The 24632-nt window shown below is 38.8% G+C and overlaps 1 protein-coding gene across 7 annotated transcripts in view; it reads left to right on the plus strand.

The window, feature by feature from the left end:
* Positions 1-2518: 2518 nt before the first annotated feature.
* The window catches only part of LOC121732424 (oxysterol-binding protein-related protein 3-like), a 34269-nt gene continuing 12155 nt past the window's right edge, over positions 2519-24632 (plus strand). For 3 of the 7 annotated variants that reach the window (XM_042122296.1, XM_042122333.1, XM_042122305.1), the window contains exons 1-10: positions 9900-9984; positions 12148-12252; positions 17066-17234; positions 18436-18565; positions 18884-19104; positions 19419-19516; positions 22070-22162; positions 22504-22772; positions 23273-23354; positions 23809-23847. In XM_042122296.1, coding sequence (XP_041978230.1) covers positions 9957-9984; positions 12148-12252; positions 17066-17234; positions 18436-18565; positions 18884-19104; positions 19419-19516; positions 22070-22162; positions 22504-22772; positions 23273-23354; positions 23809-23847 — 1234 coding nt within the window. In that variant the 5' untranslated portion in view covers positions 9900-9956. Of the gene's footprint in view, positions 2798-4063; positions 4108-9899; positions 9985-12147; positions 12253-17065; positions 17235-18435; positions 18566-18883; positions 19105-19418; positions 19517-19828; positions 21815-22069; positions 22163-22503; positions 22773-23272; positions 23355-23808; positions 23848-24632 lie in introns of those variants that run through there. The other 4 variants (XM_042122314.1, XM_042122320.1, XM_042122327.1 and 1 more) reach the window with 3 other exon arrangements.

Below are 24632 nucleotides of genomic sequence, written 5' to 3' on the forward strand. Positions count from 1 at the left end.
GCTGTAACTCAAGAATTGTAATAGCTAGAGAGTTGAAATTTTCAAAGACTATGTATTTCTGTTGCCGCTATAACAAAAAATACTAAAAACAAAATAAATTAAATATTTAATGGGGGCTCCGATACAACAAACATAATTTTTCAAACATTTTTTGCTCGGTAACAATGATGACAACAAGTAGGCACTTGAAATTTTCAAAAGGCCATAATTATAATATGTGTTATTTAATAATTATTAATAATATTTAAATAAAATAAAAATTTAAGGAGGGCATCCCATACAAAAACACAATATTGGCTGATTTTTGCTCTAAAACGGTACGGAACCCTTCGTGCGCAAGTCCGACTCGCACTTGACCGATTATTTCTTAGATTGATTTGAAGGGGATGACACTACGATGTTGCCACTTTTTCATTTCTTCACTTTCTTGACAGAGACAGACTATGACATATACAAAGATTATAATAGGTAGGTACTTTACATAGATTAGATTGTTTCTTGTAATGTCGTAAATTAAAGACACGATATAACTACATCATAATTATTTCAAATTTTCTTAACTACATAATATATATAAATAATAATATTTACACTGTATTGTACTATATTTAAACTGTATTTAATATAAAGTATCAAAATCTTTTATAGTGATTGGATACAGTGTGGCCATAAGAGGCCACACCGGAAACAAGTAGCGACTCTATTAATGTCGTGACTTTTTTGACGGGCTTATAATTCTGTCTACTCTGGTTACGGCATCTCCGTAGGTGGAGCGCCTTAAGGCAGAGTTGCGGGTACGACAGAACCTACCGCAAATCCCAACGTGAATCTAAAGTTACTGTCTTTAAATACCTACAGGGCTACAGCCTACTGACTATAAAGACTATATACAACTATATATAACTGTGAAGTATAATAAATTATATAAAAAAATATAAATATAATAATTATTATAAGATAAGTATTTGTCTCAACTTACTTTTTGATTATTTCCAAAGACTATTTAGACTAAGTAAGTATAGGTCTACCAGAATCTGATGGCAAAAAGTGAGAGAATTAAGTGACATAAGTAATACATGAGTAATACCGGGGTAATTGGAATAAAACATCTTGATCCTTTTTAGGGTTCCGTAGCCAAATGGCAAAAAACGGAACCCTTATAGATTCGTCATGACTGTCTGTCTGTCTGTCTGTCTGTCTGTCTGTCTGTCTGTCTGTCTGTCTGTCTGTCTGTCTGTCCGTCGGTATGTCACAGCCATTTTTCTCCGAAACTATAAGGGCTACACTATGGAAACTTGGTAAGTAGATGTAGTTTGTGAACCGCATTCAGATTTTGATACAAAAATGGAAAAAATATTAAAAATTTTAGGGGTCCCCATAGGTACATACAACTGAAACAAAAAAAATTATCTAACCTATACGTGTGGGGTATCTATGGATAGGTCTTTAAAATTCATATTGAGGTTTTTAATATCATTTTTTTCTAACCTGAATAGTTTGCGAGAGAGACTCTTCCAAAGTGGAAAAATGTGTGTGTCCCCCCTCTAACTTCTAAAGTAGGGGCATGATAATTCTAAAAAAAATATATGATGTACATTACTATAAAAACTACCAACGAAAATTGATTTGAACGAGATCTAGTTTTTTTTATACGTCATAAATGATAAACCTTAATTTAACTTTCAGTAAATCAACTGAAATAATATAAAAATAAATCAAAAACCTTTGAATTTCATAGAAATAAACCTTATTGCTGCTGCGGAACCCTTCATGGGTGAGTCCAACTCGCACTTGGCCGGTTTTTTCTCCTTATAGCGGCTTATTCTGTGTGTGAAACATGCAAATATAAAAATTTATCCAATGATTAAGTATATTTTTTGAAAATTTGCCATCAGATTCTGGTAGACCTATATTGTATACAGTAACAATAATTATTCTCATGTTCTACACAAAGTACTTTCAGAAAAGTAAATAATTGGGAAGAAAACTAAATTGCAAAGTAAATCGCGGAAAAACGAGACACAATAGCTTATCTGTTGCTATCGCGGCTGGATGTGGCCGGCTGGCCGCTTGGGGCTTCATGACTTAAAGAAAGACAGACATAGAGGAAAATAATACACGGCGTAAAAACAGACTTCCAACTCGCACTTGACTGATTTTAATTTTTATATAAAAATGCCTAAAATCAAGATAAGTAATAAAAAAATTGCTTTTATATCAGGTAATAGTTTAAAATCCTACGATCGCGGATATTGCCTTGTTTTAAAATATTATATTTGATGTTTTATTACAGAAATGATGTAACGCAAGATAAAATATTTTTTGAGATTATTTATATACAGAAATCACATTTATTTATTGATCTGTGATCATCTTTTACAACATTCAATTATTTTCATTTCACAAATTATTTTGTTGTCTCTTAGAAAGCTTAGCAAGAAAAAGGGTAAAAGTCACTTGACAGTTGACACACAGCTGACAGCTGATAGCTGTCAGCTGTGTGACAACAGCAAAAAAGCAAACACACGTCAATGACGAAAAAGGAAAAACCTTGAAGGCCTTCCGTTCAAAATGGTGTTTCGGTCGCGAGTTTATTTCTAAATTAAAACAAGTTCTAGAATAATATGAATTAAATCCTAAGCTACCAGAGTGTAGTCAAATTACGATATAAAATTTCAACCAGCCGCGAAGTAATTAGATGTTTAGTTACTGTGATAAAAAAAATCTATGCGATTACCGCAAATCAATTTTAGTGTGTCGTGTTTTAATGCCTGTGATGTTATTTAAAGTGTCTTACGTAAGTATTTTGTTATTAAACACAACCATCCGTGCGTTTTGCTGCCAAGATGATGTCGCATCGCTATGCTATTAATTTATCGATTCTTCTAAATTTGTGTCTATTAGACATTTTTATGTTTTCGCCGAGATCAGCTCGTTCACTAATTGCTTATAATTAGACATCATTACAGAACGGTAGCTTAGAAACTTGTTTTCTTGAAGGGTATTTACTATTGCACAGTGTTGTACAAAACATGCATTTAAATATTGTTTTATACCCATTATTTTTTAACATTCATTCATCGTTCTTTTCAAACTTTACTCAAGCTATACGTATCTAAGAATATTTCAGAAAACTTTGTAAATACATAATAGATTTTCAATTGTTATGCGGCAGCCACGTGCCGCTTGGGGATTGATGGGCTAAGTAGAGAATGTTAAAGTCTATGTGATCTTTTATTATCAATATCTTAATCCTGAATTTTTTCCCTTTAAATATTTAAAAGAACTTACAAGACCTTAACTTTAAAACTTTAGAAATATACCATATTTTATTACTTATTCCCTATCGTGTCGACAAACCTGATTCTGGATGCGATTGATTGTAGTAGTGTTATAGTCATGTTAATGCAATTCATTGCCTACTTTAATTGCAATTTTATGTCCGTCTGTTGCAATGTCTAATTTTTATAGCTGTGTTTTATTTAAAAAAATAAAACAACTATGAGGTCATTACATGATGTCATCCTGTCATCATTTACATTACGATGTATAATGCTATATTTAAATCTGTAGATGTAACTGAGGTAGAAACCAACTTAATTAGAACTTGTACACTGTAATCGTCTACCCTAATAACATACCTAATTTATGTTGTAAGCAATAATTAGCTACAACACTTCCATGTCTGAAACTTGGCTGACCATTTTACCATTTATTGAGTATTAAATGTTAAAATGTTACTGTCCAATGTCCATACTACATAATATTATATTTAAAATGTTATTATACTAATTTATCAAGCTACTCTTAAACAATAATGGTCTTTGATAACTACTAACTTAATTTATATAACACATAACACATAGCAAGGCATAAGGACATAACAACTATTTATTTAGGTTAGTACATTAGTCATGGGTTGTGATATCATTTGCTATCTATCAATAAAACAAAGATTAGATACACTTTTTATCGAGTCAATTTTACACAATGCGGATCTTCTCATTAAATTTACAACAAGATTTAGTCTGTGATTTGGTGAAACCAAATCACAGACTAAATCTTGTTGTAAATTGTGGTGCCAGTGCAGTGGACATTTGGCTTAGTGTTGGTGAAATTTAAAAATTATGCTTGGCTGTGTTACAAAATAAAGATTACATAGTATCTGTGGTTGTTGATAAGAAAGTAGAGAGTTTTGTTTATTTTAGCTGCATTTGAATGTCAGAAATGAGTATGAAGTGCCATCAAAAGCCATATTATTTAAGTTCTACAATCTTACATGCAGTTCCGCCTACCTAAATATAGCAGGAAATATTTAATTGTCATACTATCCAACAGCAAAAAGAAGTGTTCATCTCTTATAGTCTGTACCTGACAACTGTGCCCAATTTATAAAACTCAGTCTAGTAGGTACAGAGCCAAAAAATATTTCCTCTTTATAATATTTGTATAGACAATGTTGTAAATGATGTACTTATTCAATGTTTAGTCATTATTTACTTTGAATCATTGCACTAGCTTTGTAAAGTGCTGAATGCTTACCAATAGACTTTGTAATTGTGGTGATCATGGGCACCGGCAGGGGGGTGCCAGATGGTGCACTTGCACCCCTTGGGAATCTCAGGATAAACAGGAATTATTGAAATAAGAATTATGGGCCTAGATGCCTGAAATAAGTGGTAAAATAAAAAAAAAGCACTTTGTAACCCTAATCCCTATTGCCATGCCATACAAAGATAGTTTGTAATGTTTCGGCAATCGGCACTAAAAGTATTCTGTTGACGTAAATAGACTAAATAGAATAGTAAAACGTAAATAGAATAGTAAATAGTTGTTCGTAAAAAGTAAAAAGAAAAGAAAGAAAACTAAAATCTGCACCCCTTGGAAATTATTTCTGTAAGGCGCCCATGGTGATGATGATGTGATATGGCCCCCAATAATAATTGTTATCAGTACATCACATGCCTGTTATCAACCGTGTAAAATTATCAATGTTAATTAGTGATTAAATAGTATCTATTTAATCAGTAATATAGTAAATGCATATAGTACTCTGCTCTATTGTGCACTTAGCCTTAAACTTTGAATAATTTGCAGATTTTGCACAAGAATTCAATTGGTATTGATCAATTGGATCGGCCAAACCGAAATGCAGAATTTGAAGAGAACTTAAAAAACTGTTGACTGTATTCCATTTTTTATTATGATATAAGGGGGCAAACGAGCAAACGGGTCAACTGATGGAAAGCAACTTCCGTCGCCCATGGACACTCGCAGCATCAGAAGAGCTGCAGGTGCGTTGCCGACCTTTTAATAGGGTAATAGGGGAGGGTAGGGAAGGGAATAGGGGAGGGTATGGAAGGGAATAGGGTAGGGTATTGGGCCTCCGGTAAACTCACTCACTCGGCGAAACACAGCGCAAGCGCTGTTTCACGCCGGTTTTCTGTGAGAACGTGGTATTTCTCCGGTCGAGCCGGCCCATTCGTGCCGAAGCATGCCTCTCCCACGTATTCTGGATAGTACCAATAAAGTTATTTCTAGGTAATAAGGTCCAAGTGTAAAATGACAAATCTGATCTGTATTTGGCCTGTAGTATTAGTTTCGACTTTCCACCAGGCTTAGCATGGCCACTGTAGAAATACGAAAAATAGAAACGCTGACAGTTTTTGCGGACAAACTGACAATCATTTCCCTTGTTAGACCATCATTTTGTCTACACTCTACTCTATCGTAAGAATAACCCTTTCTATGGTTGACATAGCCTGCCGACTATTTTCCAAATTTCTTTATAATTGACATTACCTGCTCACCGTCCACCGAGGAAAATGTTACTGAGCTAGTTGACGCAACAAACATTTCGACATGTGTATCGTACTGAATGTAGGATGCTCCCTCACGCACAGTGCAAGTAATGACGAAATTTATTTACGGTACAAAGGAATGTAGCATATTATCAACAAAGTGCCCAATTGTCGAGTTGTGAGCGAGCCGATGATAATGAACTACGGCTCTATATCCTCATTTTTAGCTTTCAAACAGAAAAACTGGATCAAAATCGATAAACCCGTTTTGAAATTTGAAATTTCGGAGCCATAACGTTACGACTTAAGGAGTGAGCACACTGAAACGGGCCGTGCCGGGGCTCATCGCAAAAATCCACCTCCATACAATTTGTATGGAAGCGGAAATCCGCTCCGCTGCACTCCGACACAGTGTGCGATACGCGCATACGCTTCCATACAAATTGTATGGAGGTGGATTTTTGCGATGAGCCCCGGCACGCTGAGCCCCGGCACGGCCCGTCTCAGTGTGCTCACTCCTTTACGAAGTACGAACAGACAGCTTTCAAAAGGAAAATTTTACGACCGATACAAAAGTGTGCCCCTACTCCCTGGACACAAATAGACAACAGACATGTCAATCATACTATGTTTTCGTCGGGGTTTAAAAATAAACAACAGCTGCAAACTTCTCTAGCTGATAAAACAGTCTCTCCTACTATAGACTCTAATACTCCGTAAAAACAAGCTTAACAAGGCTTGCGTTATTTCACACTAGTCTTCCGTAAGACCGTCGCCTAACAAACTAGAGTAACCAGCCCCCGTAGACAAGTGGCAAAACGCTTACGCTAACGCTAACGCTAGCGCTACAAAATGTATGGATTTGACATTAGTATTCGCTAGTGAAGCGATGACTTATGTCAAATCGCATACATTTTGTAGCGCTTGCGTTAGCGTTAGCGTTAGCGCTTTGCCACTTGTCTACAGGCCCTGGAACATTAGAATACGAAAAAAAAAATTTATTTGAACAAATAATACAATACTACATTTTATTGTATTCCTACAACCTGCATTCAGTGAGCAATATATACCAGTAAAATGGCAACTAGCCGTCCAGCCCATGACAGTGACTAGTGAGTGATTCAAATAGCCGGCACATGCAGACGACATCCCATAAATCAGAAAACTACGCGTTTAATAGCTCCAATGGTCCATACATTCTCTTTTGAGAGGCTTTAATATAAAATATAACCTACTACAAACACGAATGCGGTATTCGTAATTCGCCGCTAATCCTTTGGCAGTTGGCATTTTTATATAGAGAGTTTATGGTGTCTCTTTGTAAAATATAAAACCTTTAAAGAATTTCAATCATATTGCTAGCTCACTTATAACTAACTAGTTATAACCTGAAGTCTAAAGACCTCAGTCTTGAAGTTGTACTCAAGTATTCCAGTTAAAGTTTGCAGCTAGGCAGTGGACAGTGGTCAATTTCTACACTACAAAATGTAATAGTGATCCCTCTAGCTGGACATCTCTGGCAGAGAGAGAGGCGAGAACTAGACCTTAAACGCGACCAGCTAAAAGCAAGACCGCCTGCTACTATACGATATTTAACTTTGTTAATGGTGGCCTAACTTGCGAATCCTGCTCTCGCACCTTTTTCTGCCAAGATTGGGTATAATATAATATTAGTCAAATTAGAACAAAACATAATGAGATTGTGTACAATTAATCATAACCAAGTCACCAAAGCCTAGGCCACGGCTAGGTAGATTATTATTAGCTAGGCAGGAACCGAATTCTATACACGGTAATACGATGTAAAGAGTCTTCGGACGTAACCCTGGCTAGTGACGGTATGTAGATCACAATTACATTGGTAACAATAAGTTATACCGTATTTGGAAATGCTCCAAGCTGGTGGAAGTTGGAACACAACGCTCGGAGTCTCGGAGTGAATCACGGTGGCGCATCGTGACTCAACTTTGACTTTTTGTCAACTGTGTCGGTTGGCGAATTGATTTTCTGATGGTACTGGCAATCAGTGGCGAAGAGTCCATATAACCCGATTCCCGTCGGCTTCCCTTTTGGAAAATCGAATCTATGAGCCAAATTACATTTTTATCTAATAAATATTTTACATACCTACTCGTACTTAAAAAACTTTGAATTCACTAAACGCCTACAAAATTTTATATGCAATAAATTTTTCTCTCACTTGAAATAGTTTGAATTAATAATTAATCGCCTACAAATTTATATACGCAATGCAACGTGCAGGTCATCTCCGATAGAAGCCGATAAATTAGCGGGTTATTTCTTCATACAACGATATTTCATAGTAAGCATCTGTCCTTTTCATTCCTGTGAACTGATCGTCATGTTCTGTCTCGTTCTACCACGCGCCAATATACTCGGAAATAAGCCGATACTCGGCGAGTTATTATGTTCGGGCCACACTAACGTTTAACGTCAATGCCCAACAACGCGACAATTATTGCGATAATTTTAACGCGTTAAAGTGGGTGGCTACACTTGAACGGTCAACGTTTAATGCCCAACGGCGTTGTAAACGGCGTTGAAAACGGCGTTGATTTTACTTAACCGACTTTATAAAAAGGAGGTTATCAATTCGACGCGTATGTATGTAACATTCCAGAACTGCCTAATTTTCGTATATCAGCGTCTGAACAAATGTGCCAAAATATTTCAAAAGTGTAGGTATTTATGTATGTTAAGTAGGTATGTATGTATGTATGTATGATCCTGTCGGGCTCTCAACGCAAAGTGACGATACGTAGTGTGGCCGCTTCATCGCATTAATTCTCGCGTTAATCTCTTTGATGTACCGCCACTAGAGCTATCGTCAAACGGCAAACGGCATTGTAAACGCCGTTGAAAATTATCGCGTTAAATTGTGGCTACACCTACGGCTAACGTCCAACAACGCGATAATTAACGGCGTTTGACGTTAGTGTGGCCCGAACATTACGGAGAAAGGTTAATTAGCAACGCACAAGTGCGAGCGAGAAAGATAAACTTCATGAAGTAAAATTGTTATAGGTCAAATGGCGGATGAGTGTTTGTAAACAACTTGTTTGTTTTGTGTTTAAATGTCGAATGTTATTTGTTTTAGCGTTAAGAAGAGTGCAGTGTCGCGAATTTAAATTAATTTGTATTGTGATTTGTTAATTGTGACTCGTACAGCTGAGACTGTCAGACAACTGACAGATTATTTGATGTCGAAGGAAACTTCGTTTTCCAAACTTAGTTTTGAATGACCGTACTGTCCGTATGTGCCGTCACGAGGCATTTTTCAAAGGCATCATTATCAAACTTGAAACTCGAACATTGTTGAACATCAGTGCTGAGCGTTTTGGTAAGTAGATTTTTTTACTCCGGCTTCCCTTCCGAAAATATTCACCCTTCGCCACTGCTGGCAATAGAGACCGAACCGTATTCATTCCATACAAGTACAACCCTTTTTTGACAGGTTTGAATTTGAAACATACTCTCAAGTCTCAACTAAGGCCCCTTATGGGCCATGATAATAGATGGCTGTCTTTGATTTCCATAATGATTGCGAAGCTGTCTATTGTGTCTATGTATTTAGTATTTACCTAGTGCTACAATCAAACCGATCACGTTCGTCTACGCATTTTAGGCGTTGGAAATCGCTCGAATTTTGGACGCTGAATAATGGAACAAGTATTTAAAGGAAAGGTTTTAAAGAGGGTCGCGTCATAAAAAAGGTTGAAAAACACGAAAAAACAAAAGAATGACCGGCTTATGTAACGTACATTGTCGAGTGTAGACTAAACTTTGCCTAGGCTACCAAAAGTATGGCTTCCTTCCTGTATACTCACAAGTCACAACTTGAACATGCATTCTCGAAAACAGTTAAAAAATAACCTTCACATTGTTAATTTTAGCTGAACTGGTAAAACTGGTTCAGAGTTTCTCACGGATGGCAATAAAAAACTAATGTAATAAAAAAAATGTACTTAGTAGTGATAAGTAAGAACCTTTGGTGACATCTTAATAATATGATGTCGCAATATGGGTGCTAGGTGCTAGTTGTTAATTATTAATTAATAATGTTTTTCTGCTTCCTAGAATGTAGGGCAAAGTGCTACAAGCCAAGCATAATTTTTAATACAAGACGCGTAGAACATGAAGCCACTAACATTGCTGTCACTTAGTAAGTAAAGCGTTTAATGTTGCTCTTTTGACCCTCAGCGTACATAGTACGTGCCTGGGTTACCGCTTCGGGGCTTCGGCCGCTAATATAAATTACGACTGTATTAACAGTATCACGAGAAGGATCCTTAGTTCAGACACAATAGACGTAACAAAACCAGTAAGCCGACTTCAAATAAACTGACAAATAGACGCGGGTGCCGCTGTAAGCATGCTATGAAGCTGAACAACACAAAGGCACGGCGCGCTGGGTGATATGACATACAGCATACTTCGTCAAACGTATGGAGAATACTTCTAAGCCGGGCTACTGGTTCAGAAGATAGAGCGCTATCTAAGCCTATAAGTCCTGTTCTAATATTGCCGTAACCAGATGGTTAAGACAATATTAGAATGCGATTATACTATTAGGGAAATTCCATATGATATGGAGAGTTTGTTGATCTTGTTATTAAATAGTGACTGTCCACTGGCATTACCACCAAGTTGACACAGACCGTATGGTAAAATGCCTTATATTCTCATCACGGTTAGCAAGTGCCTGTCTTCAGAGGCTTACTTGCGCTAATTTAGGTTACCCCTGACCCTGCGTTGATATAATATACATTAACTTTTAACTCCATATTATTATCAATGAAAAATCATAGAGATATCATGGGAATTAACCGAAGCCTAGCTTAACCAAGACTTGCACAGGTGAACCTGATATCAGTTGCGTCTTTTGAGTTCATACTTTTTTTTTTTTTTTTTATGAAATAAGGGGGCAAACGAGCAAACGGGTCACCTGATGGAAAGCAACTTCCGTCGCCCATGGACACTCGCAGCATCAGAAGAGCTGCAAGTGCGTTGCCGGCCTTTTAAGAGGGAATAGGATAATAGGGGAGGGTAGGGAAGGGAAGGGAAGGGAAAAGTTGAGGGTAGGGAAGGGAATAGGGTAGGGGTTAGGGGATTGGGCCTCCGGTAAACTCACTCACTCGGCGAAACACGCGCGTGCTCACAGAAAACCGGCGTGAAACAGCGCAAGCGCTGTTTCACGCCGGTTTTCTGTGAGAACGTGGTATTTATCCGGTCGAGCCGGCCCATTCGTGCCGAAGCATGGCTCTCCCACGTATAAAAAACGTACTAAAGAAACGTAACCAAACGCGACTATCCATAAAAGCGCAGAACTAAAATGTAAAGCGGTGTGACGCTGTTTGACATTTCAAGTTGTGCTTCGTTCGTTTATGTCGCTTCGTCAGTGAACACGCGGCGTAATAAAATATGGCAGTTGTATCGATCCTGTGTCGTTTGCATGGAGTATGCTGTATGGAGTATGCACCACTTGATGTATTTCAGAGTATTATGGATGGGCCGGGCGACCTCGTTCGGGCCGTCGCGGCCACGTGAGCTCACGAATAATGACCTAATACTCGCCTGATGATTCTCGGAACTATTTTCATGGAGCTATAAAATATCTCTGATATAACTAGATGGCAACGTCATCTAGATATATCGACGCTGCGCTGTAAATTCGTTTCCGCGTGATCATTTTGCCGGGACAAAACTGTAATTACCCAGAATTCAATGGACCTATATCCATTAAAATTGTTTCAGTAGTTTTGCCGTGAAAGCGTAACAGACAACCCTACATAATATAGCATACTAAAACTCTAAGAAACAATATAGAAGGATTCTTTCTAGAGAAAGTTATCACTTGATCCGGAAACAAATCCTTTTGAGCTTTGATTAACGAAAGAAATCTGTCAATTTGTCCCTAAAACTCTTGTTCCTTCGCATTTGCAATGATAAAGCATAAGTTAAAATTGCAGGGTTAGATAATAGATTGGTAAACTTATTATTGCTGAATGATTTGCCAAATAACTGGTGGGCACCAAAAATAAAGGTTATCTGTAAATGCATTTTTCACATTGATGAAGTCACCAGTCACGACTCACGACGTCCTGACCTCTTATATTTGGAAATTAAACAGCTGTGGCTATTGTGCTCCTCTTCTACTATAGGTATTTCTCTTCATCCATAACTAATAAGCCATTCAACTGATGCGGAATAATAACGCTTCTTTGGCCAATTTTGCCATGACGTAACTCTCTTAGCGACGATGGTAGCCTGTAGGTACCATTTCTTGAGGTATTAGGAAAATTGATGAGGTCATATTTGTCTGCAGGTGAATTAAAATGGTGGTTCGCGCACAGTCGTAGCAAACGGGAGATGTCTGCCGCGTCCGGACTGAAGCATGTCGCCACAGAGCCCGCGCAGCTGGACAACAAGCGTGAGTGGACCCTTTCCCTTTGCTCTTACGCCTGATACTAGAGCTTACCTTACTTAAACCCTTGACCTAAGAGGTGCTAAATATATAAGCTGGACAACAAGCGTAGTGGAGCCCTTTCCCTTTGCTTTACACCTGATACTAGACCTTAACCTGACTTAACCCTTTGACCCTAAGAGGTGCTAAATACATAAGCTGGACAACAAGCGTGAGTGGACCCCTTTCCCTTTGCCCTTACGTCTGATACTCTTACCTTACTTAAACCCTTGTCCTAAGAGGTGCTAAATATATAAGCTGGACAACAAGCGTAAGTGGAGCCCTTTCCCTTTGCTTTACACCTGATACTAGACCTTACCTAACTTAACCCTTTGACCCTAAGAGGTGCTAAATACATAAGCTGGACAACAAGCGTAAGTGAAGCCTTAAGCATTTAGCCTGAACCCTATGAAGCCTGCCTGCCTAGCATACGCCAACGAGATATCTCACTCTCGAGATAATTAAAAACTACTCGTCTCATAATGTCAAAATCTCGACATTATCTCGAAAAACTCTATAAAAATGTGTTACTTCGATGATAGATCTACGCGAAAAAAAATGATTGTCATGCTAGGGTCAATAGAGATGAAGAGACAAACCATCAAACAGCGAGAAAACATGTAGAGTGAGATATCTCGTTGGCGTATGCTAGGCAGGCTGATCGACCTTCGGCCTTACAGGCGCTAAATACTAAATACGTGTAGTCGGGCTCAAAACCTTTTCCTCCCTGGATAGTGCTAGTAGAGTTATAATTTTTTTCCTGAATATCTACGGCCACTAATACAATGTCCCTATGTTTTCTTTTTTTCATAATTTAATTATTAAATAAGAGAGTTCAAAAACCCAAAAAAATGGCCAGATTTTCCGCTGTGTTCATGTTGGAATTAGCTTAAATATTAACTTAATTCAATGCACGGTTATGGCAATAAATGAAAAATTCGTGAAAATTAGATGTATCTTTGTAATTTTTTTCTATCGAGAAAATTTTAAGATATCGTGTTTTCGCTCAGATCGAATTCTTGGAAATATAATGTAGTATCTAATTTTAGAAAATGAAACAATTGGGCTTATTTTCAAATCAAAAAATTTGGGTTTTTATATGAAATAAAGGGGCAAACGAGTAAACGGGTCACCTGATGGAAAGCAACTTCCGTCGCCCATGGACACTCGCAGCATCAGAAGAGCTGCAGGTGCGTTGCCGGCCTTTTAAGAGGGAATAGGGTAATAGGGGAGGGTAGGGATGGAAAGGGAATTGGGGAGGGTAGGGAAGGGAATAGGGTAGGGGATTGGGCCTCCGGTAAACTCACTCACTCGGCGTGAAACAGCGCTAGCGCTGTTTGACGCCGATTTTCTGTGAGAACGTGGTATTTCTCCGGTCGAGCCGACCCATTCATGCCGAAGCATGGCTCCCCCACGTATAAAGTTAGTCGCCTCCTTAAATCGGTTAAGAAGAAGGAATCAGGGGACAACGAATCGTTGATTTTCTGCAGTTGTCTATCGCGTTCTGCGGTATAGGCTTGAGGTAAGGGAGGCCCCTGGTGTATTCTCTTAAATTACACTTTTGAGGGAAACAGATGAGCCCGAAATACTGTCTCTGCCACCAAAGAGAGTGGTATTGCGAATTGCGCTACATGATACATCATACATGTTCTTTGATACAATTTCAGTGGTTCAAGTCCGACGGTCCCGCTATTGCAGCTGAGCTAGGTCAGTTTGTGACCTAAATGTTAGTGTTTAGGGTATTCAGTTCTTAGAATAGATACAGAGTATGGATGATAGTGAAATGGAAATATTTGCTTTGGAATCGAGTTGAAAAAGAAGAAGTTAGTTTTTTGGAAGACATTTTAAAAGACTTTTACGCCACTTGCTTTAGTTTTAGAGTATTTTACCCCTGACACGACCATAATATGCAAAAGACATAACATTTCCGCAAAATCTCTTAAAGTGCGACAAGCCTTTAAAATACTTTAAATGGACGTGGGCGGGGGCGCTGCTGGTAAAGGAGAACTGTTCCTTTTTTCGCCACGTTCGTTTAGAGCCTTGTCGAGCTGTAACACCTCCATCGTGGGTATCGCAGACACAATCGATTTTCAATTGATATGCGGCAGCCGGCTGCCGCTTGGGGATTGATGGGTTATGGAATATTATTCTGAAGGCTCTACTTGCAAAGCATTAAACAGTGTTGACGCCGTTGGGCGGTGACGGTGTCGGGACTTGTGCTCTATCAAGATTCAAGCCTAGCTATAATTAAGTCGGGTTTGTCAAGCCACTGTGATTTGCTATGAGCTGTATACGGAGGGATGTACTGGATCTGTCAAACACAGGACTCCCTCCACTACTGGACAGTGTACCTCAAAAGGGAACGGAGTTCCACCAAAAGGGTTTTGTCAAACCCAGTTGACTCATGACGACTTTGATTGACTTGATATTTACTCAACCAAATAACGTACGTCCGCCATCTGCATATGAATCAATTTCGCTGTAGTACATTTAGGCAAAATGCTTATAAAAATACATTATGTAACACGTCGTTTGGATATTTCCTTCTTTCCTTAGCGTGGAGTGAACACTCGAAATTATCCAATTGCGTGAGTGAAGCGCCCATTTTATTGAAGCAATAATTCGGCTTATCACGTTACGGGTAGAGTATTTTTAGTTATTTTACCTGTAATAGAACTCTTATGCTGATTGCTGACCATATAAGGATCACTTTAGGAACACTGAAATAAAACTACATTTTTGAGCACATTGAGTTGTGACGGGCGCAGCGGAGCTACAACCATTGTGTCATGTGTACCTGTATTTCACGCCCAAACCGCTAACACGATTTTGCTGAAATTGTGTATGGAGATTCTTTGAGTCCCGGGAAAGGATATAGGATAGTTTTAGTTAGGGATATCTGTACGATTCCCACGCTATAAACGAATTTTGTCGCAACGGAGTTGCGGGCGTCGTGTAGTCTTCCATATTTTTATAAGCAAGAGCGCGATAGATTATAAAATATATTATGTGGAAAATGCGGCCCGCTGTGCTGCGTGCGCGTACTTCAAACGGACTAGATAGGTATGCGCGTATGTTGTGGTCGCGAATACCGGCACAGAATATATATTAGATACCGGTAACCTCGGATGTCAAGGTCGGTAGCGGCTACGTTATTAATTTGGGAATAAATTATTAAAGGTAAGTACATATTAGGTTAAGGGCTCGAAACAAAATACCGAATACGAATACGTTTATCGTACTTCATACTAATATTATAAAGGCGAAAGTGTGTTTGTTTGTTACATCTTCACGCCCAAAACGCTGAAACGATTTTGCTGAAATTAGGTAATAGAGATACTTTGAGTTCTGGGAAAGGACAAGGATACTTTTCATCCCGAAAAAATGTACGGTTCCCGCGCGATAAACGAGTTTTGGCGCAACGGAGTTGAGGGCGTCATCTAGTAGAGCTTGATGACGCGCCCCACCACTTCATTAGTTGATATAAACAGAGACCATATTTTTTCTTAGTCTATGATAATATTAATGACTTGAGATATTTGGTACCTACTATAAAAACGAGATACAGGCACGTCATTTTAAAGTAGACGATCTCTATCTAATATCATCAAGATCACCTGAACTCTAAAACCAATTGGATTTCTATGTCCGTACTCCGTACGCCTAGTGACGGCCGAAGGATAAAAAATATTTGTGTATTTGTGTTGACGATAAGTTTCTACAAAAGGTTTTTGAATAGATTACTTTCTTATTCTTTAGTCTCTGAGCAAAACCGAAGATAGACAGACAGACGGACAGACGGACGGACGGACGGAAACTATAAGGGTTCCTTGTTGACTACGGAACCCTAAAAATCTGTATATATTATAACCTTTTTTGTTTGGTCGGGAAATGCCATTATGCCTCCCCGGCAGCGTTGGGGAGGGCAACCGGGGTATGTGGGACTCGCTACGACCGATGAGATGGTAGTGGGGGCCACGCGCAGCTCTACCCACCAAAACCCGACCGTGTTCCTTTCCGCGCCGCTACTGGCAGAGGCCCAGAGCGCACAGACCACTTAGGGATACGAGTTACGACGTATTGCCTGAGCGGAAATGTGGGGCCACCGCAGCTGTCGAGTGTCGAATAACCTAAAACAAAGCTGTATGAATGTTGGAGAATCGAGCATAATCTATTGTCGTATTTGGCCATGTAAGACTGTGCGGTGTAGTCGCCAAGTGCGTACTACCACAGAATACATATTAGTACAAGACGTGTACTACGTACAACATAACGGACATTTTGTTGTGATACCTCGCGCCTCGCGGCCGGTTGACGAATTACCGATGCCGAACACGTTGTCGATTATCTAATCGCGCCAAGGTCGTGTCTATAATTTGTCACCAAAACAAAGCGACGGATTATCTATACGCTTGATCTTTGTACTAATGTATTGCACTGTCATCGGACAGAAACCTCGTCAAACAACTTGTACTGGACATGCATTCAATTCAAACTAGTAGTTTCTGAGATGAGCGCGTTCAAACAAGCTCTCAAAGAATAAGTTTTGTAACAAACTAAGGCTGAAGATGAAGCGTACTAGTAATATTATGATGGAGGCCTTACCTACCATCTGCTACTTACTCTATTTCCTTACTTTAGTTTAGGTTTATTTTGGGGTGGCAAATTTTTGTCACCATTTGGTCTGCAGAGAGAAACTCGCCGCAAATCTTTTCTCTCTGTAGACCGAATGGTGACAAAAATTAACCCTTATCTCTAAAACATAACGTTCACGTTCCAGGCGAGCGTCGTCGCGGCAACTCGACGCGGGCAGCGGGGCGGGCGGCGGCGCTGCGCCGCGTGCCCTCCGACTCGGACTGCTCGGTGGAGACGGCCAGCCTATCCGCCGATAGCGGGGACCGGTCTGTGAGACCGCCGCCGCCGCCGGTCAGAACGTCCAAGTCCAGGAGGTGAGGGTCGCAGACCGCAGTTAGTACAGGAGATAAGAACCTAGTAATATTAGGGTTGCAGTAAGTAGAATAGGTGCAATGTAAATGTCTAACAAGGTCTGGGAGACTGTTATTTCGACAGTTCTGTGCCCTATGGTACGTGCAAGTCCATGAGGTGAGAATTGAGATAGGTCACAGTAAGTCCAGGACATGAGCTTCTAAAAGTAATAGAGTTATAACAGATCCAGAAAGTGAGCTACTAGGAGTGCTAGACTCTAGAGCCACAGTAAATCCAGGAGATGATAACGAAATTGTGAATTGAGGCTATGGTCTTCGTGTCTCTTTCGAAGAACCAATTTCTGGTTAAACCTCTTTTCTGGCTGCCCATTGTTAGCGAGGGAATTCTTAAGTAATTTCTCATCTAATCTGGGTGTCTCTGTGCCCTCCCTGGAGGCCTAACCCCAGAGCCACTAAATACACAAGGCATTTCTCTCAAACGGATAGATTATGACCTTTTCGCCTCATAATATTACCATCTATGAAACAATAACTATTAATAGAGACTTCATAGTCAATAGGTATTGTAGTTTCCACCACCAGTTATTATTATCTCCGTCACGGCTCATTGCACACAATAATGACAGAGTAATGCTTATCATAACGCAGTTTTGTTGTCTCAATGCAGCCTTTTATGGCGATTATGATTGACATTATTCCAACAAATCAAATAAATATGAGTATTGTTCGCTATGAGCTGGAGAGTAGAGGTGTTAGTAGAATTACTAATAAGTAATAAGTAATAGAAGTGGATGTTTTCATTGTTTACGTCATGAATAAGCCACAAAATATGATGACCCCGCAACCTGTTTACGTGAATAAGCCACAAAATATGATGACCCCGCAACCACTTTTGACGCTATCAATAAGTTTTCATCTATTTTTGGGGTATTTGCCGCCTAACATCTATCGAATCATTCTTGGTTTTGGGATATATCATATAACCCATACAAACTTCTTGGGAATAGGACATTTCCTATCGTCGCAGTGCCACTGCGTGCATCTCAGTCCTCACATTTTAGTTTAATATAATATAATATGTAATGATATCCACACTCCGTTGTTATAGTAGGATAGATCAGAACTATAGTATGCTCTGTTACCATCTTGACTACATAATATCTGTAAATAAATCTTGTTTCTAGAATTTTCTTTAATTTTGCAGTCGTCGCCGCGGCTCGGAGTGGGAGGTGCTTGAGGGTCTGAAGGACGGGCAGCGGTTCGACAAACGGCCAGAGGTGTTTAACGGGTACCTGCATAAGAAGAGGAAATGGCCCCTCAAGGGGTGGCACAAGGTGAGAACCTTATTGAGTACTGATATAATATATTGATTTTGGGCCTTAAAAAATAAAATAATAAAGCCTTATCTACAGGACTAGTTAGTAGTGGACACGTTTATGCAGTGCTGATCCAGCGCCAGATCACATTGATATTGGTGACCGATTATGTACAGATTTATATTGAAATAGAGAGATCCTCGCCTATTATATGGAATGTAAACCCTTCCTTTCAAGGCCATGTTGGGTTGGCCGTATTGTATTTAGAATTCGTTACTTTCGAATTCTTTTTTTAGTACCTGTGATGTTTTTTAACCATATCCATAATATTTACAGCGTTTCTTTGTCGTCGACGGCGGTATACTAGTATACGCGCGGTCCGCCGGCGACGTGGCGCGCGGCCGGCTGCACGGCTCCGTCGACGTCGGCCTGTCGGTGCTGTCGGCCAAGCCGCGCCGACGCCGCATAGACATTGACGCCGACGAGTTCATATACCACCTCCGGGCTAAGACGCACGACGCGTTCCGCACGTGGCTGCACGTGCTGAAGACGCACAGGTACGTACGCGACTACGCGTACACGCACGCACGCTCAAACTCAAAACATAAATTATATTTTATGTTGTAATTATTATTTATTATCGGTATAGGCCTTTTTTACTATGAAAAAACCACGCCGGAGCACTACATCACTCCATAAAGAAAGGATACGCACGCAGCACGTGCTAAAGACACATAAGCACACGATTGATGTACGCATTTATTACATTCGTAATATTTTGTGTAATATTTTAGGTACTACATAAATTACTGGATATTTTATAGTTTATAACTTATTTCATATATATATAGGAATTTGAATTCTTTTGCAGGCTATACCGTCAACACCTGCTGACGTTCGGCGCCCGGGAGTCCGTCCCCAAGATACATGCACCCCTCGACGACATACCTCCCAATGAGAACTCCTCCCGTGAGTACTTTACCCGCATAATTCACTTTTTAGGTCGTTAACACACAAAAGGTGAATAGTGGATCCACTTTCTCATACCTCAGATCGGTATAGCCTCAAAAGGTAATCGGTTACAATGCAACGCGCTCTATCGCTTTGTGCCGGACCTCATTTGCTGTATTGTGTTGTCTTATTTCTAGTCATCTTCCAAATCAACCTTTACATAATACTATATTAATATGTGCATTTGTATGATAATAATAAGTGTAATAATTTTCATGAATTTAGTTGTCTTTCTAGTATTGAGAATAAAGCACTACTATTTTCAATCAGGTATGATGACGAGCAAAGAGCATAAAGAAGTTCCTAAACATGCTTCAAATAAATACCCCGAATCCAAACTTTTATCATCAAAGACAAAGAAAAAATGTAGAACAAGGCCTTATTATTCACACTCTAAAGTTTCTTCCAAAGAAAAACCATATTTTGTTTCACTATGCTCATGGAGTGCTGGAAAAGAAAAAACGAAACTAGATTTTAGTAATCAAATAGCTTTTATCAAGTCATCAATACGCAAACATAGCCCTAATTTTTCCCTTGCCAAGAATAAGAAAGAGAAAAGTAAAAGGCAGAAAGGAAAAACAGAAAATAAGCAAATAAAGAAAGCTTCCGAAGGTGGTAATAAAACTATTTCAAAAAATATAATTAAAAATTCCACTGTATCGCGATTTATAGATACCAATAAATCTGATAACCAAAAAATAAGGAGAATAAAAAAATCTACGAACGTTATAAAGTATCAGAATAAATTCTATGAACCGGTTCTCACCAATGCTTATAATTTTGTAGCTTTAAAGAATTCCAAAAGAATTGTATCTGGGTCTAATTCTTATTCTTTAAGCTTTAATGAGAAGAAGGTTTTGAAAAATTGGAATTCACGAGTCAGAAATATAAATAATCTTAATAAATTAGAATATGACATGATGGTGAAAAAGGTAATACAGTTACTATCTGATAAAATAAATGAAGAAAAAGAAATACCTACTACAAGGGCTTATTTGAATGAAGTTTTTGAAGAAATGTCTGGTACCAAACTTCATTCAGAAAATGAAAATTCATTGAAGGAACTGTTTAAATATTTACTTCAATTTTGGCTGAAGACCACTACAACGTTAACTGATGCCGATATTAAAAGACATAATGATATAAAAGCAAATAAATGCACATCGAATACTCATGTTTCGAGTTGTTCTGTCGCAACACAAGCATATGATTATGAGGATGGACTGATTAAATGTGACACTTTTATAAAAGAGAAGCATGATTCTGATCTTGAAAAAGTGCTCAATAATATTGTTTATAAATGCGAATCAACAAATACTCTCTTTGATGCAAAACGTATTTCAAATAACAATTTACGAAGAGAACAGAAAATTACGCAGACAATGGATAGATTGGAGTCCATTAAAATATCAAAATTTAAGAAGACACTAAGCAGGCTGTTGAGTAAAATTCCTATATCGGCGGAAACTGCTTTAGAAATATTACAGTTGTATCTGGAAATCATAGACGATGACAGTGAAAACTTTAACACTAATAACGCTACGACAAAAAATATTAAACCCAAGCTTATGCCATCTAATATCAGTAATAACATTAATTCTGATTATGAAAATACATCCGAAATTAACTTACGAAGAGTTTGTAACACAGAACATGAGAACAATAGCATAAATGTATTTGATTCAAGAAAAGGCTTTGGAAAGTATGAAACTGATTTAAATGATAATGCTAATAACAACTTGTTCAAATCAATTAATGTGCTTGATATGAAAAAGGCTACACCTAACAATAACATTGGAATTAACATCTTAGTGTACACAAATTTATTGAGAACAGTCTACAATAACCCAAGGAAACCAGTAGACGAACGCGTTATGCTGTTACTTCTTGATAATCTACTGCCACTCTCAAAGAGCACAACCATACATAAAGATATAAACAACCTATGTATGAAGTTAAGGAGAAAGTTTGGAAAGAATACCGAGGAGCATGGGTTGAGTTTATTGGGGAAGATTTATGCTGATGTAGTTAAAAATTCTACCACAGATCAATATACTAGTACAAATACAGATTTAAGAGATGAAAGTAACAACGATTTTCTGGAACTGCAATACGACGACAAAAGTACGCAATATATTTTGAATGAAGACAAACTTTGAAAATTTTGATCAAATCTTCAATACAGGAACGCAATTGGTTTCATTTTAGATTGCAATATTTATTTGATAACTTATTTAAATAGACAAGTAAGAAACTGTTGTTAGTTTTATTCATTCTTCTGGATAAAGAAAGTTATTAAAATATAGCAAGGTAAGAAAATCTTTTAGAACCAGTAGAGAGTTTATAATGAGTAAGAAGTGTATGGTAAAGTTGACAAACCAAAAAGGGTATTTTAGCGGTCCTTACTACAGAATTCTATTTGGTCATCGTTTTACTGTAATGCTCCTGTAGTTACATTGTAGTAACATATTCTCTAAGTGCAAAATAAAGAAGACTACTAACATGTTTCAGGCTTGGTAAGCCCCACTTCGCCCCCTCTCCGCGGGCCTCAGGCTGGCTTCGTGTCTGGCACACCAGGTGGACGACTCGCCAGTTGGATCATAGGTTAGTTCTATTTACTTCCCGTTCACTTATTTTCAACTAGAAATTTATCTAGTTCTTTGGAATTAAACTACACACACTCATACAATAAAACATTATCATTATAATCAATTCTGATATAAAATTGAGTTATTATTTATGAGACTTACACGCTGCGCGAATCTTTTAACATTGCCTAAGAATTGACAACGAAACGAGGTGTCCTTTAAATATTAAGTAAAATGAAATGTCAGTACTCTAGTTACAAGCAAACCACAAACAACGGCATGAAGTTTTATATTGTTCTGTGTCACGTCACTTCAATAAAATTAAATAAAATCTAATCGCCCCTTCAACATTAACAGAATCAGGCTCCGGTCTGGAAAGCGCCACACGTTCCCTCAGCGAGGCGCAGCAGGGCGTGGCAGCACTTCAGCGACTTGCAGCAGCACTGCAGGCGGCGGCCGCGCCCGACACCGACGCGTCGCTCGACGGCGCCTCCCCCGGCGTCAAGACTACGCGCCGCAAGTTCGGTCTGCGCAAGAAGAAAAGCTCCACGAAATGCTCGTCCGTAGACCTGCACGCAGCCGCGCACGCTGCTGGCGTACACCTCGACCCGTCCGGCTCGCACACGGTCAGTATACTCTTATACACAGTACACACACACAGCTCCGCTAAGTGCTCGTCCTGCTCGCACACACATATACACACTCAAATACACACACACAGCTCCGCTAACTGCTGTCCGGCTCGCACACGGTCAGTACACACACGTACACACGCCAAATATTCGCCAGAAGACCTACGGAGCTAGTCAATTCCTGTTCGACGTGGCTTCGTTAAGTTGTGGCCGGCTATGAGCCAACTAGAAGTGACAGGCGTTTATTGATAGACGACAAGCTTCACACTGGGAACTTGTCAAAATACGAGTAAAATATCGTTTCGTTAATCAGGTCCCTAAATCCTTACTTTTAAACCTTGGTTTGGTTAACTCGCCGACGCGTTTACATAAGATGAGAGATGGATAGACCGTACCGTACCGAGAGTTATAGTAAAAGAATTGGAACCCTTTACATGGCGAGCACTTCTATTAATTACATTGTTGTATTCACTTACATCCTCTATCTTTTTCAGGCGCTATCCGCTTTAACCGCGCCCCCTTCGCCCGGCGGCGGCGCGTCCTCCATGCCTAACTCTGCCGCATCCCTGCCTATCGGTAAGTACCATAGTCATAGACAAGTATGGCATGCAATATGGTGGACTTAATAATCTAAATAAATTATTTATTAGCTGATAAAAAGATATAGGAGCTTAGTTAAAACCAAATAGATGCACTAAAGTTTGACAACGCAATTTAGGATTTATATAAAGCACTGTTTAATAAATAGATGTTAGTTATGTTGAAGTTAGGCATAGGTTTTAGCTTTTATTCATATACGATTTTAATAATATGTCTTCGCAAGGATTCTACGAAATTGGTAAGTCGGCCATCTTGTAGTGATCACAAAATGGCGCCCAATTTCCCTCGCACGGCGATAATAGAGCTAACCGCTTGATTTAAATGGAAGAAATAATCCATTTAAAAATTGCTATGTCCTTATTTAAAACATACGTCATTCTAAACAAAGATTAATCCCTAACGACATGTAATAGAAGCTATTTTCTTTCAGCGTTTCTTTCCTCCTATCTGGCTTCCACTACTATAGTTCGTAAGGTTTTTTGTTTTTATTTCTCATTCCCCCTCCTCCATGTATCATGCGCATTCCATGTGCATGTGAAACTAGGCTTCATTGTGTGTGTCATTAGATTCTTAATAGAATACAGACATATCTTCGTCTCGCTCACACACATCGGCTGCGGCCCGTGTACAAAGGACCGCTATATCCCTATCAATCGCGTGTGATTTTAAAGAACAAAATGCATGTGAATTTTAACATGGTCATTGGCATAATGTTGAAATCAATATAGACGAAAAGAGAGTTCGAGGAAAAAGAGAAAATATCAAAATGCGGAGGGATAGGAAACCAATGTCATTGTGAAATATTTCACAATCATGCTTATTCGGGCTTTCAGTTCGTCTATGCGCAAATATAAGTCTATGGTCATCTGTAAATGAATCTATCTACAATATTACGTTGATAAAAAAACAAGCGACACTATTATCAATAAACAAATATCTTCATCTCGAACAACCTTGATCATGTAGATAGTCTTATCTCAGATTATCTCATTTTATACGTAGAGAGCATGTCAAAGTAAACTACACCGTAACTCAAGATAGAAGAGTTGAAGATACCGTACATAGACTGTGTTATGGGAATTGGTTTTGATGAATTTAGTTTGATTTCTTCCGTGAAACTGAGTGAATCATTGAAACTTACATAGTGTATTTAGTTTATAATATATTAAACAATGTCTAGCGACAGTGGAGGGTATATAGTTGCGTTGGGCAAATGGCTGGTTATATTAGCTGTTAAAATGTTAAGAGACTGCG

This window comes from Aricia agestis, chromosome 1 (genome assembly GCF_905147365.1).
Source record: "Aricia agestis chromosome 1, ilAriAges1.1, whole genome shotgun sequence".
In the NCBI taxonomy this organism is placed as follows: Eukaryota; Metazoa; Arthropoda; class Insecta; order Lepidoptera; family Lycaenidae; genus Aricia; species Aricia agestis.